We start from the raw sequence: 16,607 nt of genomic DNA on the forward strand, positions 1-16,607 counted from the left end.
CGGCGGAACCCCAGCGATCAGACATCTTATCCCCTATGCTTTGGATAGGGGATAAGATGTCTAGGGGCAGAGTACCCCTTTAAGGGTTATCATCTATCCAATCACCCCTTCGCTTGCTATGGAACTGCTAAAGATAGCCTTGTACCATGCATGCCTATGGTCAGAAGTCCCAAAGCTAACTAATGGAGCTGTAGCCAAGCAATGCATGGTTCCACTCCATTATAGAGGTGGTCGCACTCCCACTGATCAGATATTTATCTCCTATCCTGTGGATATACTTTTCTGTGGAAAGGTAATAAGTTTTATTTTTTTGGGATAATCCCTTTAATAAAGGCGAGGGTCATCTGATCAGGATCCTTCTCTCTTGTCCACAGTTGGTATCCATTACACAGAGTGGAGGACCTCTGGAGGACCTGTTCTGTCCTGCATTATACAACTTATTGATTTGAATAGACACTGTGTAATTCTTTATTTCTCCTGCGGTGGTGCTGCAGGGAAACTGAACACATACTGCCAGGATTCCTGACAGATTCCAGCTCATTTCAGGGGACAAATATTTTATTGAGTGACCCTTCTAACAAGTAGCGGCTGACCAGATCTTAATGACTTTTTTTTTTAATTATTTTTATTTAGCTACAGTGTTACATGTTTCTATGACCCAATCTCACAATAGGATTATAAAGTTTCTGGCTCCAAGACAAGGCATCAGTGTCCCATTGGCTCAGTTTGCGTCCAGTAATGAACGGATCTAGGCTTAAAAAGACGTAAATCTCATCTAAAATATCTGTGTGAAAAACAACAACCTGCCTTGGGGTTTTACACTGAATCCGTCAAATAATTTTTTATTTTAGTTTTTTTTCTTTTTTCTAAGAAAAGCACAGCTGCCGTGACAGACATATGTAACACGTTCCAGCGGATTGTGGCAATCAGAATAGAGAATTGTGTGTAATCCGAGCTCTGAGAACAACATTCATAAAACATCCATGGACTGAAATGGGAATAGCTGGCACGGCAGTGAGAAATGGACAATTTACCCAGGACCTGCCAGTCAATCGCGTCACAATTCACATGTTCCCGTCCATCAGGAAATACAGATCTCTCCAATCCCTGGGATTTGCCAATCATCCGGTATTAACTCCTACATGAAAATTTCTTAAGTCATCTCCCCTTAGATTAAGTAGATTTTGGTAGAAAAAAATGGGGGCAGGTGATGGACACCAGGTTCTCTGTGAAGTCTATGGTGGTCTTCTGAGAGTATGAACACATGTACGAGAGGCTTTTTCATATTGGCCAATGCAAATTTTATTTCCTTTTGTTTATATAGAGCCAACTTATTCCACAGCCCCGTACATAGATTGTCATCACTCTCTACAGTCCCTGGCCCAATGGGGCTTATGCTGTAATTTTATAAGCGTGAATAGTGTGCAGCAAAATTACAATCAAACCATCCCAACCTGACGTCTTGGCCTTTGATTGTTTTAGTCTTCATAAATTAGTTCCGCTTTAAAGTGCTCCAGGTGTGTGGAAGAGCTGGATATAGTCCTAGGAGACCTAGACTGTCATCCAGAACTTTTTCAGACTAAAGTAATCAACGGCCGAACTGTCTGGTTCTGATAAATTAACTGTAGGTTTACTTAACACTAGCTGTGAATTTCCCTTAGTATGTTTAAAACAGTTTTCCACAGCAGTGTGGCTCGAGCTGTTGCATAGAGTAGTACACTGGTTTAAGTTTTGTGGGAGAAAACGAAATCCATGTAAACAAGCAGAGAACAATCACGTATTCTTGGTCAGACATGAACCCAGGACCGCAGTGCTGCATGGTACCAGTGCTAGCCAGTGTGTTGCCCAATTTTGGACTAAAGTTGCCCATAGCTGTTGGCTGGGTGCTCCTTATTTTTCCAATATTCAACATCAGGAAAGAGTAAGGACACCACCTATATACATTAGTCACCAGACAAAGTCAGAAGGGTTGGCCAACTAACATCTGATATATATATATATATATATATATATATATATATATATATACGTTGAACCTCTAAGCTGCAAAACAAAAGAGTTCCATATACGGTTGAGAGCTGTTGGACATGTGGATATTGGGCCAACATATGTACACTTGAAATCCAACATTTTATCCTTCTTTTCCCCGATATCCTACATTAAGAAAAAGAAAGAACACCTCATAAACATTAGATAGATGAGAAATGATAGGATTTGCCATCAAATGTGTATTGGCATCATAAGATTTGGGTGATGCGGCACTGGGTCACCTTTTTATTCAGATCTATGGGGCTGCATCTGTGGCCTATAACTTGAAGATGTTTTCTAATAACCATTAAAGGGGTACTTGCCCCTAGACATCTTATCCCCTATCCAAAGGATAGGGGATAAGATGTCAGATCTCGGGGGTCCCGCCGCTGGGGACCAACGGGATCTACCATGCAGCACCCACCTTTAGCAGCTTCCGGAACCGCTGGAGGTCCTCAGGCTGAGTCCATCTCGGCCACGAGGACGGAGCATAGTGACGTCACGGCTCCGCCCTGTGTGATGTCACTCTCCGCCCCCTCAATGCAAGTCTATTGGAGGGGCGTGACACCATTGAGGGAGCGGAGCGTGACATCACACGGGGACAGAGCCGTGACGTCACTATGCTCTGTCCCCGTGATCGCCAGTAATCAGACCCAGAGCGAACATGCTCCAGGGACTGATTCTAACGGGTTGCGGCGTGGAAGATCACGGGGGTCCCGCCTTTGGATAGGGGATAAGATGTCTTAGCACCGGAGTACCCCTTTAAGGGTGAGTTCAGACACAATGAAAAAAAAATTGTGAAAGGATTTATCCTTTGCTTTGTAAGGGTAGGGTCACAAATGTTGTATTTTGCTTCATATTTGCTGTTGTGTATTTTATTAAAGTCAATGGGTAGCAAAATCAGCTGCAGAAAATACATGTACATTTCATGCACGGACGTTTTTTAAACTGGGCAAGTGATCCAGTCGATGCACCTTCTCAGTCTATGAATTCTTATTTTTTTCTTAGTTGTTTTTTAGGCTTCTGTAATATGTATTTTTTTTTTATCAGATCTTTGTTTTCCTTTCTACATCATAATCTTCAAGCATGACAGCAAAAATCACTGCAGGGCCCGACAGCCAAGAAGGAAGCTTCTATAATCCCCACAGGGGACAAGCAGAAGAGTTTGTAGAAATGATAACAAGGCGGAGTATGCAAACCTTGTAACTTTCTTCAAGAGCATATGGAGCTGTGATTGTTGACTGGAAGCTTGTCCCGCGGCCACATTTTGTAAAACGAAATGTATCTTTAAGATTGCTACTTCCACAATGTTAGGTACTTAAAGAGACATTGCTGCAATTTACTGTCTGGCAGGACTATTGTACTAATAGGCCGGATTCGCACTACAGAATTTCTGTCCAGAGATCCCAAGGGCTGTGCCGACTTCATTGCTGTGCCCGTAGACAGCAATGCATTTCCCAGTGGATCTGCTGAAAGAATGAAAATTCTTTTGACTCTTTCCCTTAGAATTGTATTGCTGTCTATGGGGACGGCAATGCAGTCCGCCAAGTCCTAGTGCCCCCTGGGATCTCCAGCCCGGAATTCCATCTGGAAATTCCATGGTGTGAACCCTGTCTTAGAGTTGCAGAACATTTCTACAATAAAAAATGCAAACTTTAGCTAAGTTAAAAGTTTGTGTTTTCTTCTTTTTACGTTAGCCATCTATACATCTGACCTCTTGTTCCTCTTAACCCTTTCCCGACCCATGACATACATGTACGTCATGGGTTGGCTCCCATTCTATAACGCGGGGCCATGGCGTGGCCAAGAGTCATAGCTAGTGGGTCGGGTCCGGCACCTTGCAATGGCCGGGACCCGTGGCTAATAGCGCGCAGCACTGATTAACCCTTTAGACGCAGCGTTCAAAGTTGAACGCTGCGTCTAAAGTGAAAGTAAACTAATGCCGGTTAGCTCAGGGAGCTGTTCGGGATTGCCGCGGTGAAATCGCGCCATCCTGAAAAGCTTACATGATAGCCGGAGGGTCCCTACCTGCCTGCATGCTGTCCGATCACCGAATGACTGCTCAGTGCCTGAGATCCAGGCATGAGCAGTCAAGCGGCAGAATCATTGATCACTGGTTTCCTATGAGAAACCATTGATCAATGTAAAAGATCAGTGTGTGCAATGTTATGGCCCCTATGGGAGCTATAACACTGCAAAAAAAAAGGGGGAAAAAAAAAGTGAATAAAGATCATTTAACCCCTTCCCTAATAATAGTTTGAATCACCCCCTTTTCCCATTTAAGAAAAAAACTGTGTAAATAAAAGTAAACATATGTGGTATTGCCGCGTGCAGAAATGTCCGAATTATAAAAAAAATATAGTTAATTAAACCGCACGTTCAATGACGTACGCGCAAAAAAAATTCCAAAGTCCAAAATAGCGTATTTTTGGTCACTTTTTATATCATGAAAAAATTAATAAAAAGCGATCAAAAAGTCCAATTACAAAAATGGTACCGCTAAAAACTTCAGATCACAACGCAAAAAATTAGCCCTCATACTGTCCCATACGCAAAAAAAATAAAAAAGTTATAGGGGTCAGAATATGACAATTTTAAACATATACATTTTCCTGCATGTATCATTTTAACCGTATGGAACTACAGAATAAAGATAAGGTGTCATTTTTACCGAAAAATGTACCGCGTAGAAACGGAGGCCCCCAAAAGTTACAAAATGATGTTTTTTCTTCAATTTTGTTGCACAGTGAATTTGTTTTCCGTTTCGCTGTAGTTTTTTGGGGTAAAATGACTGATGCCATTACAAAGTAGAATTGGTGGCACAAAAAATAAGCCATAATATGGATTTTTGTGTGCAAAATTGAAGGTGAGGTGAGGTGAGGTGGAAAAAACAAAAGTGCAAAAACGGAAAAACCCTGGGTCATGAAGGGGTTAAAGCTGAGTTAAATGCTACATTTCTAGCAGCTATTATACCATCATTTTGTCATACAGTCGCCCAGACTTCATAGAAAAGCATAGTCCCTACTTTTACTACCGTCTCTGGTTTTGAAAGAATATATTGCCAGGTCTTAATCAAAGTCGGTCACTTGGCAAATAAGTAAAATTATTATGCTACTGTCTACAAGGCTATGTTGACACTTTGCAGTAATAACGTGGTCTCAGTTTTTTCAGTATTTTTAAGATCTGAGAACACAGCCATACGCCTTTATTTGTCAGCCTGAGTGTTCATTTGGCCAACAGTTATTCATACCGATTCCCACATACATGTAAGCGCTGGTTTAGAGTTCTTGTATTTTCAATACGGAGAGGAAAGGCAGTTGCCAGTTACTTCACTGGTCACGGGTTATCGCTAGGACAGTGTTTCCCAACCAGGAAACAAGGAAGGATAGGGGATAAGATGTCAGATCGCCACGGTCCCGCTGCTGGGGACCCCGGGGATCGCCGCTGCGGCACCCCGCCATCATTACTGCACAGAGCGAGTTCGCTCTGTGCGTAATGACGGGCGATACAGGGGCCGGAGCAGCGTGACGTCATGGCTCCGCCCCTCATGACATCACGGCCCGTCCCCTTAATGCAAGTCTATGGCAGGGGGCGTGACGACCGCCACGCCCCCTCCCATAGACTTGTATTGACGGATGCGGGCCGTGACCTCACGAGGGGCGGAGCCGTGACGTAACAATGCTCCGGCCCCTGTATTGCCCGTCATTACGTGCAGAGCGATCTCGCTCTGCACTGTAATGTTAGTGGGGTGCTGCAGCAGCGATCCCCGGGGTCCCCAGCAGCGGGACCCCGGCGATCTGACATCTTATCCCCTATCCTTTGGATAGGGGATAAGATGTCTAGGGGCCGAGTACTCCTTTAAATTCAGCATTCCCAACCCTTTTCTTCTCTGTTAGGGGAGAGTTGGGAATCCTCCCATACACGTTAGGCTAGGTTCACATGGCCGTTTGCATCCGACCGTTAACCCCTTAAGGACGGACCCATTTTTTTTACTTTAAAGACAAGGCTCTTTTTTTTCTTTTATGTGTGTCTCTTTAACCCCTTAAGGACACATGACGTTCTCATACGTCTCCATTTCCGAGTCCTTAAGGACAAATGACGTATGAGAACGTCATGTGCTTTCCCGGCACCCCGCAGCCATCTGGAGCGGAGCCGGTGCCCAATGCCTGCTGAAATCGTTCAGCAGGCATCGCAGCATATCGCCTATGGGGGACCCCCCATGTCGGCGATGGCCGCAGATCGCTGTACAATTTAGCCCAGCGATCTGCGGAGGATTCCGGGTCAATCGGGTCTCCAGTGACCTGGAATTACTGGCTGATCAGGGCTGTCTCTGACGGCCCCGAACAGCCATAGCCAGCAGGGGAGAGGTGGCACTGGTGCCACCTCACGATCGCCCTGATTCGTTGGCCGGTTTACTAGCCGATCAATCAGAGCACCTACTGCGGGTGTCACTCCCGCAACCCGCTCCGCCCCTCTTCCGGAGGACGTGAGCGGGTGCGGGATGTGGACCCCGGCAGCTGGGGACCCCGATCCCCGGCGTCCCTGTTGGGATCTGGGCCCCAGGAGCGGCGGCGAGGGACTGACCTGCAGCGTGGATCAGCAGTTGGGTGAGTGACAGCCTCCTGTTGTTGCTTAGCAACAGCTCCCAGCATGCAAAAAGGGCATGCTGAGAGCTGTAGTTATGCAACAGCAGGAGGCAGACCACCACAACTCCCAGCATTCCCTTATGGGCATGCTGGGACTTATAGTTTTGCAACAGCTGGAGGCACATTTTTTCCATGGAAAAGTGTACCTTCAGCTGTTGTATAACTACAACTCCCAGCTTGCACAATCAGTCGGTGACTGCTGAGAGTTGTAGTTTTGCAACAGCTGAAGGCACACTGGTTGTGAAACACACAGATTTTTTTTATTTTTTTTACTTAACTCAGTGTTTCACGACCGGTGTGCCTCCAGCTGTTGCAAACTACAACTCCCAGCATGCACCGGATATGCTGGGAGTTATAGTTTTGCAACAGCTGGAGGCACACTGGTTGTGAAACACTGAGTTAAGTAGCAAACCAGTGTGTCTCCAGCTGTTGCATAACTACAATTCCCAGCCAAAGTAGTATGCCTCCAGCTGTTGCAAAACTACAACTCCCAGCATGCACTGATAGACCGTACATGCTGGGAGTTGTAGTTTTGTAACAGCTGGATGTTCCCCCCCATGTGAATGTACAGGGTACACTCACATGGGCGGAGGTTTACAGTAAGTATCCGGCCGCAAGTTTGAGCTGCGGCAAATTTTCTGCCGCAGGTCAAACTGCCAGCGAGAAACTACTGTGAACCCCCGCCCGTGCGACTGTTCCCTAAAAACACTACACTACATTACACTACACTAAGACAAAATAAAATAAAAAGTAAAAAACACTACATATACACATACCCCTACACAGCCCCCCTCCCCAATAAAAATGACAAACGTCTAGTACGCCACTGTTTCCAAAACGGAGCCTCCAGCTGTTGCAAAACAACTACTCCCAGTATTGCCGGACAGCCACTGACTGTCCAGGCATGCTGGGAGTTTTACAACAGCTGGAGGCACCCTGTTTGGGAATCACTGGCGTAGAATACCCCTATGTCCACCCCTATGCAAGTCCCTAATCTAGGCCTCAAATGCGCTTGGCGCTCTCACTTTGGAGCCCTGTCGTATTTCAACGCAGCAGTTTAGGGCCACATATGAGGTATCGCCGTACTCGGGAGACATTGTGTTACAAATTTTGGGGGGTATTTTCTGCTATTTCCCTTTTTTAAAATGTAAAATTTTTGGGAAACCAAGCATTTTAGGTAAAAAAATTTTTGTTTTTTTTACATATGCAAAAGTCGTGAAACACCTGTGGGGTATTAAGGTTCACTTTACCCCTTATTATGTTCCCAGAGGGGTCTAGTTTCCAAAATGGTATGCCATGTGTTTTTTCTTTTGCTGTTCTGGCACCATAGGGGCTTCCTAAATGCGGCATGCCCCCATGCTCCCCCTGTCAAAACCATAGATGCCATCATCAGGATTAATCATGGCATCTATGGGGTTAATGCTGCCAGGATCAGCTGTGGCGGGACCTCAGCTGTGATTGACAGCCGGGTCCCACCGCTGATCTCCTAAGCTGGCAGAGCAGGAGATCAGCAGGACATATGCATACGTCACCGGGTGCAAACATGTCGACCCGGTACTGTTATATGATTTGTTATATGATCTGGCCGGATTGCCGACGGAATAGCGGAGTCCGATAGCAATGTTGTGAATGAGGCCTTAGACAATCAGCTGGTCCAGCTAAAATCAAGCAGTTTGGCCGACTTTTCTTTAATATGTATGGAGGTCAAATCATGACATAATATTTATTGGCAATAGAGACATTTACAGTAAATAGGGGTTGTTATCCTACAGTCCTGATAGACAAGTTTGCCTAGTTGTGCCATTCTCCATCCCTTGCCCCTAAATCATTGCATAAAAAGTAATTTTCAGTTGGAATCTGTTAGAAAGCTCAGCAATGGCCATCAGTTGTTACTCAGCTTTCCTAGAAATAGATATTACTAGGAAAACCCAACACTAGAAGTTAAGAACTGACGTGAGATACAGATCGCTCTATGAAAGAGAATAGGAAATAGTTAATTTGTTCAAATTTACGAGCCCCAGGCCGCCAGTATGGTTAGTATTGTGTTCGGTGGAATACTTAGGTGATGAGAAGTTCTCAGCCTGAAGGGCCTTTTGCACATCTCAAGATGTAAATAAGAAAACACTCAGGGCCTGACGCAGAAACCGAGAAAAGCAACTTGGGCGGGCCGGATCAATGCCCTCATACTTGTGCGATGATAGAAATACCCTTTATCCGTTCTTGGCTTAGTGAGATTAAAGGAACATTACTTCTTATCTGCTCCTGGGAAAGTTATGTGGCTACCAATATGGCCACTTAATGGAAGATAGATGATTTCATACTGGATTACAACACCTATAGAAGCTGTATTGGCTGTCATCCAGCTTTCCTATTAATAAAAAAAAAAAAAAATATATATATATATATATATATATATATATATATATTACTAAGAAATGAGTAACAAACTGTCAAAATCTAAATAATATATTATTTAGAAAAAAAAAACTTTATTAGAGCAATGAAATGTAGCAGCAGCCACTTAATCCTCTTGGACGTGCTATTGTTGTGCAGTGCATTGTGGGTCTGTCTGGCATCACAAAGGTTAAGAACACTACGTGGCTGCCCCCCCTCCACTTTCCCAAGTCTGGTCTCTCCTCAGAATATACAGAATTTCTGGTGTGATTTATTTGGATTGCGTTTAACTAATCCTCTTATTATTGAAAGTAATACATTTCAGAGCAGAATGATAACCTCTCCTTATTTGGCCTCTGAAATTTCCATGGGGGTTTTAATATTTGGAGAAACTGATGAGAATTAAAAGTCTATTGGGTTTAAGCGAACACTTGGGCGTTTGTTGATTGGTGCAACCAAACTGACTTTGGATCTAAGAATATGAAGTGAAGGTCAACCAGCTCACCACCCTGGCATATATTATACTGATGTCAATCAGAAAAAAGTCATTTTATATTGCTAAAACGCCAACATATACTTCAGTGTTGTACAATGGTTCTTAAAGGGGTAATCCAGTGGAAAAGTTATTTTATTTTTTTATTTTTTTAAATGAACTGGAGCCAGAAAGTTAAACAGATTTGTAAATTACTTCTATTAAAAAAATCTTTATCCTTCCAGTACTTATAAGCAGCTGTATGCTACAGAGGAATTTCTTTGCTTTTTGAATTTCTTTTTTGTCTTGTCCACAGTGCTCTCTGCTGACACATCTGTCCGTATCAGAAACTGTCCAGAGCAGAATAGGTTTGCTATGAGGAATTTCTCCTGCTCTGGACAGTTCCTGATACAGGAATCAGGTGTCAGCAGAGAGCACTGTGGACCAGACAAAAGAGAAATTCAAAAAGCAAAGAATTTCCTCTGTAGCATACATCTGTTAAAAAGTACTGGAAGAGGGCTGATATGTAGAATTATGTAATCCTAGCAATTGTTGATCCCCCTTTCTGATAGACTCCTCATCATTGGCTTATACAGAATATAGGGATCCAATAGCAAATATCAAAATGGACCACCTATTAAGACATTAAAAATGTGGCCTCTCCATGAGCCTTGGGGCTATTTCTCTGATCCTTGCTTCTTAGCAATGCAATTCCTCTGGAGAGGGGACTCCTGCCAGGTACTATCCACTAACAGCATAGAAGAGTAGACAAGCCGGACCTGGGACCCTTTTTCCAAGGGCTTCGTACCAGCTTCACTGGCTGTCTATATGGTGCATTCCCCCTTGTCATTGCAGGGATAGTGGTGTTGGGTTTTGGTTGTGACAACCATTGTAATAATCCTAAAATATGTGCACACACAGATAACAGCAGTGATAAACTAAACATTTTCCTCTCTTTGTTTTCTAGAAATTATTGATGACCTTGCAAATCTTGTAGAAAACACGGATGCGAGGGTCCGCAATCAGACAAGACACGTGAAACTGGTGGATAGGAAATCTGGATCATGTGGTAAGTCGCCCCAATGTCTTGGAACTCTGTATCAGAAAAACATTCTGACCCTTATAACGGGTCCATTGTTGGAGGAACACTTAAAGGCAACTAATTTGTCAGAGGATATTGGACATGATCTCATCTTTCAATTTATTAAAAAGAAAATCAACCTCATGAGCTTTAGGGGCAGATTAAAAGATTTAGTCAATCAAACACCCATAAAGCAAGGTAAAAGGACCTTGTCATGTTTGGTCAATCTTATGCTCTGTTGTACCTATTCATCAATATGAATAATACTGAGTGTTCTGCTAAATGTCTCATATTCGTAACCTTGTAAAAGCTACGATGGAGATTTTGGAATCATGAGGACTCAGTGCTGAAAGGTCCAAGGCATCACACATAATTGTAGTTTTATGCAGATAGTGTCCTCAGAGTCTCTGATGATAATTTATGGATTATTCCGATCATGGTTTTCTGAATATCTTATGACTTCCAATACCAACTAAGGGTCTAAACTTACATAGTAAGTTGCTGTGATTTGTGAATGTTAACATAGTGCTCACATGATTTATAGATTGGGTCAAGTAGGGGTAGCAAAATATGCACGTGTAGCTATCGTTTGATTCACCATGTTGTTGACGGAACCAGTCTTGGAGTTTTGCTCTAGTTGGGGAGGGGAGAAGTTGCATTGGAGAAAAGCTTTGAAAAAACTCTTTTAATGTGGCACAAGAAGAAGTAAGAAAATGCTAAGTAAAAATGACAGTTTCCCCAAAATGAGTCAGAAAGTTCGGTGCTAACAAAGTGTGAAGAATAGTTTTCCGGGCTAAGGCTGATATGTACAATAGGAATCTTTTATCACTGGGTGGCATACCTGTGCCAGAGCTGGTTACATACTGTAATACAAAGGGATCATATACTATCAATAGCGGGACTGCAGCCTCGTTTCCAACCAGATGGAGTATCCCTTACCGGTATAAACAGCAAGGAATGAAAAAGCACTGGGAAGCAGAAAAATAGAATCTATAGTTGGCGCTATCTCTGTGGATGATCTTATTATTATCAGAACATATCAGACAAAATCTGGTTATAACTTGACCACTCCAAATAAAAAGATTGCTCCGTGTCAGTGGGTTATGTGAAATCATCGCATACAATAAGACCGAGACTGTACATAATGTGGGCCATAGTCTATTTTACAGGGGGTGTGTGAATTTATGCTTTGTTTTTTCTAGAATCGGGTTGCCAGGTGTTTGAAAACCTGCCAGGAATAAGCGGGACCTCCACCCCCCCCCCTTCCTCTTTCCTCTACCTCACTCCATAGTTTACCACCCCTTCCCCCTCCATTCTGCTTTCAATTCTTCAAGAACCATTTTTCTCATAGTTTCAATATGAAAACAGAGTTGCACATTATTGGCTGCTTTTAACCCTGTCTGGGTCATATACACTGCTCCAAAAAAAATAAAGGGAACACTAAGATAACACATCCTAGATCTGAATGAATGAACTAATCGTATGAAATACTTTTGTCTTTACATAGTTGAATGTGCTGACGACAAAATCACACAAAAATTATCAATGGAAATGAAATGTATCAACCCATGGGGGTCTGGATATGGAGTCACACTCAAAATCACAGTGGAAAACCACACTACAGGCTGATCCAACTTTATGTAATATTCTGTGCACCCCCCCCCCCCCCAAAGAAATGCCACCTCATTCCATTACTGGCCCACCGCCAAACCGGTCATGCTGGAGGTTGTTGCAGGCAGCAGAACATTCTCCACAGCGTCTCCAGACTCTGTCACATGTGCTCAGTGTGAACCTGCTTTCATCTGTGAAGAGCACAGGGCGCCAGTGGCGAATTTGCCAATCTTGGTGTTCTCTGGCAAATGCCAGATGTCCTGCACGGTGTTGGTCTGTAAGCACATCCCCCACCTGTGGACGTCGAGCCCTCGTACCACCCTCATGGAGTCTGTTTCTGACCATTTGAGTGGACACATGCACATTTGTGGCCTGCTGGAGGTCATTTTGCAGGGCTCTGGCAGTGCTCCTCCTGCTCTTCCTTGCACAAAGGTTGAGGTAGCGGTCCTACTGCTGGGTTGTTACCCTCCTCCGGCCTCCTCCACATCTCCTGATGTACTTGCATGTCTCCTGGTAGGGCCTCCATGCTCTGGACACTACACTGACAGACACAGCAAACCTTCTTGCCACAGCTCGCATTGATGTGCCATCCTGGATGAGCTGCGCTACCCGAGCAACTTGTGTGGGTTGTAGTAGACTCCGTCTTATGCTACCACTAACAGTGGCAAACTGTCACTCAAATCAGCAACTGTTTAGGAGAAAATGTTTTTTTTTTTATGTTTATGTTTTTTATAGATTTTCTTTATGGAAAAAAATAAACTAAAATGACTGACTGTACCACTGGGAACTAACGGTGGCAATTTGTACCACCACTGGGGATGAACAGTGGCAAACTGTCACTCAATTCAGTGATGGTTTAGAAGAAAATTTTAATATTTTTTTTGTTATAGATATATATATTTTTTTTTTTATGGAAAAAATAAAATAAAATGACATACTGTACCACTGGGAACTAACGGTGGAAAACTGTCACTCAATTCAGGGAAAAAACTGTGGAACTGTGGTATTTGAGGTGGTATGCGACATGTGTTATATGGGGGTAACTTTACTGTTACTGTTATCAGTGACAGGGCACTGCTGGACACAGTAAAAAAAAACATTTTTTCTTGCTTCAGTCATTATTATATTCAGTGACTTGCACTGATTTATTCACTGCCAGCAATCAGATTATGAAAGAGCAGGGATGGATGCCTTCAAAGGGTAAGGGACACTGCTGGGCACAACATTTTTTTTTATTGCAGGCACCACTGAAATGATTTATTCTTCTTTATGTTCAGTGACTTGCACTGATTTATTCTGTATGGCTGCTGGATCGCAGCGCAGGGACAGAACAGAGGGCAGTAGCAGGTACAGAAAGAACAGAGGGTGTCTATAAAGGGAGATGGGCACTACTTGGCAAAGGTGTTTTTATTTTTTTTTATTCACCAGTCACTGTTGTTATCAATGACTGGCACAGATTTGTATCTGCCGGTCGCAGCAGCAACTGATCGCCGGCTGCAGAGGGAAATCGCTGGCTACAGAGGCTGATCACTGGCTTCCAAAGTGGGCAAAGTGGAGGACAGAGGGGCAAAGAAGGGGCACAGAATGGGCTTTGTAGGTGATGGGGGGCACACAATGGTTTCTTCTCCGTATTAATATTAACTCCTGCTCCGATCGCTACTCTCATAGAAGTGAAAGCATTGGAGCTGGAGTTACTGTATCACGATCGCAGATACAGATAGGTCACTCCTCGAACCAATCACAATGATCCTGGACCAGGACCACCTGATTGGTCCCTGGTCATGCAGAACTTCTCCCCTGCCGAAGACAATGGGAGGTGAAAAGTTTAACTCACGGGCTGCAGTGGAAGCCGTGATTAGGTGAACGCTGTATATACCCTGCATTCTGCGCAAACCCACTTCATCACCCGCCGTAAAAAAAATGGCGTTCTCCGTGAAAGGGTTAAGGAACACTTTTTGTCCCATGTGGACAACTTCTACATTTTTCACCTTGAACAGTCCAACAATAAATAGAGAGGATGTAAAAAAAAATAAAAAATATATGAACACATGAAAGTGGGAAAAACCATAGGCAAAGATGTGAAGCCTGACTATACTGTATTTCATTATAACAAATTCATAAGTTAGGCGTCTATATAAAAGGGTTTGGAAAATCACTAGCAGGTCCCATTCCAAAGAAAAAAATCTGATTACTTCCAGATTTTTACAGAGATACCTTTATCCAGGCTTCCCGAAGAGATATTGGATAATTTATCAGACACGCTACATAGTTTTTTTTTTTTTTGCTTATTGTTATGTAGTTTCTAACAACCCCAGCCTGCTAATAAAACACATCAACCACTGACGACAAAGAAACGTGGTTTAAGCCAAGATCATTCTGTAAAGTCTGACTTCTGTTTAAAGGGGTACTCCGGTAGAAAACATATATATTTTTTTTTAAATCAACTGGTGCCAGAAAGTTAAACAGATTTGTAAATGACTTCTATTAAAAAATCTTTACGCTTCCAGTACTTTTTAGCAGCTGTAAACTACAGAGGAAATTCTTTTCTTTTTGAATTTCTTTTTTGTTTTACCCACGGTGCTCTCTGCTGACACCTTATGCTCGTATCAGGAACGGCCCAGAACAGGAGAAAATCCCCATTGCAAACCTATGCTGCTCTGGACAGTTCCTGACACACACAGAGGTGTCAGCAGAGAGCACTGTGGACAAGACAAAAAAGAAATTCAAAAAGATTGAATTTCCTCTGTAGCATACAACTGCTAAAAAGGACTGGAAGGGTAAAGATTTTTTAATAGAAGAAATTTACAAATCTGTTTAACTTTCTGGCACCAGTTTATTAAAAAAAATAAATGTTTTCCACCAGAGTAACCCTTTATGGCTGAAAATCCTTAAAGGGGTTATTCTCAAAGTGAAATAAAAAAACAGAACACTTTTTTACCTATCCTTAGGTTATAAGAATCTGATCGAAGGCGTCCAGCCAGTTCCATAGCGAGTGGAATGGTGATCAAGCATTAGGTCCCAGCATTCAGACCTTCATTGATCCTTTGGACAGGTCATTGTTTCCCAACAAGGGTGCCTCCAGCTGTTGCAAACCTAAGACTCCTACCTGCACCTGCAAGTTTTTTTATTGGGTCCCACAGGATCCCAATAACGATGCATGTAGTGTGAAGCACGTACACCTAATGTTGATGATCACCTACTTTACAAGGACCAATGCACACCCAGGGGTTGTTTGGGGAGAGAGCACGGTCAGAGGTTGAAAACAATGTCTTGAAAAAACATTATTTACCAGCAGAAGGATGCCCATTGCCCAGTCTTGGGCAGATTGACAGTGTCTTTACACATATGGGCTACCTTTACATTTCAACAGCAGAGTGTCAGGTTCTAAAGGGAATCCATCAACCGTTTTGAATCAAATCTGCTGGCAGCTTCTTACAAAGGTTGGGAATTAAAGTGTAAGGATATGCGGTTCTCAGTTATACAACATGTTAAGCTCCAGTCACCATCATGGCTGATGCCCAGGAGGTGGACTCCCTGAATTATCTGTATTGATTGTTTCCCTAGCTCCTCTCATAGCTAAGATTGTCATCTCTAGAAATCTCCTGGTTGTACCCTAAAGCTTCCAACCATGACTAAGAGGAGTGGGCGGAGAAGTAGAGGCAGCCCAGTGCACCTAACCAGAAGGGCCCACCTCATGGACACTTCTTGTAGTGGGGGCCAGAGCATTATACACTGTTGGATAACTGAGATCAGATATTGTTCCACTTCCTCACCTCCATTTATGGCTGTCATTAGTTTTAAAAGATCCAAACTGCTAACAAATTCCCTTTAAATATAGATTTTTTTGAAAAGACACCAAGTAACATTGAGCCATTTCCAGGGATTCTTAAGGGCAGAACCACCGAGACCCATAGATAGACATACCATTTATCACTACAGGCATGTTTAAATGGAATTTCATGGGATATAAGATACACTCAGACCACCCAAACATGTTTTGGAGTGTTCCCTCATTTTCTGCAAAGTCACTTTAGACATCTCTGTTACATCACTTCCCAGTGAATGCAACATAAGTTGTTGTTTTTTTTCTATTTTGTTTTAAAATAAATTTTATTGATTTCACATGAACCCAACAAACTTTCCTCATTTTGCCGTTAACCGTTCTCACCCTGATTTTACACACTTTGTTTCACATGGGTGAATTCTTTTGTAAGTCGAAACACCGGGGCAAGCGTTGAGGAATCTTAAAGCCGAGTAATACGTGTCCCTGCTGGTCACTGGAGGATTAGTGCTGAAGACCCTCCATTTCAAGAGACAGAGTCCGGCTCCTTACAACCCTAGAGTGGACAGGGTGACAGAAAGCTAAGTGGATTAA

The 16,607-nt window shown here is 43.1% G+C and overlaps 1 protein-coding gene across 2 annotated transcripts in view; it reads left to right on the forward strand.

The window, feature by feature from the left end:
• The window catches only part of STX8 (syntaxin 8), a 226,433-nt gene that overhangs the window by 157,424 nt on the left and 52,402 nt on the right, over positions 1-16,607 (forward strand). For both annotated transcript variants that reach the window (XM_056549544.1, XM_056549543.1), the window contains exon 7: positions 10,508-10,609. In XM_056549544.1, coding sequence (XP_056405519.1) covers positions 10,508-10,609 — 102 coding nt within the window. The remainder of the gene's footprint in view (positions 1-10,507; positions 10,610-16,607) is intronic.

The sequence above is a fragment of the Hyla sarda genome, chromosome 13 (genome assembly GCF_029499605.1).
Source record: "Hyla sarda isolate aHylSar1 chromosome 13, aHylSar1.hap1, whole genome shotgun sequence".
Taxonomy (NCBI): Eukaryota; Metazoa; Chordata; class Amphibia; order Anura; family Hylidae; genus Hyla; species Hyla sarda.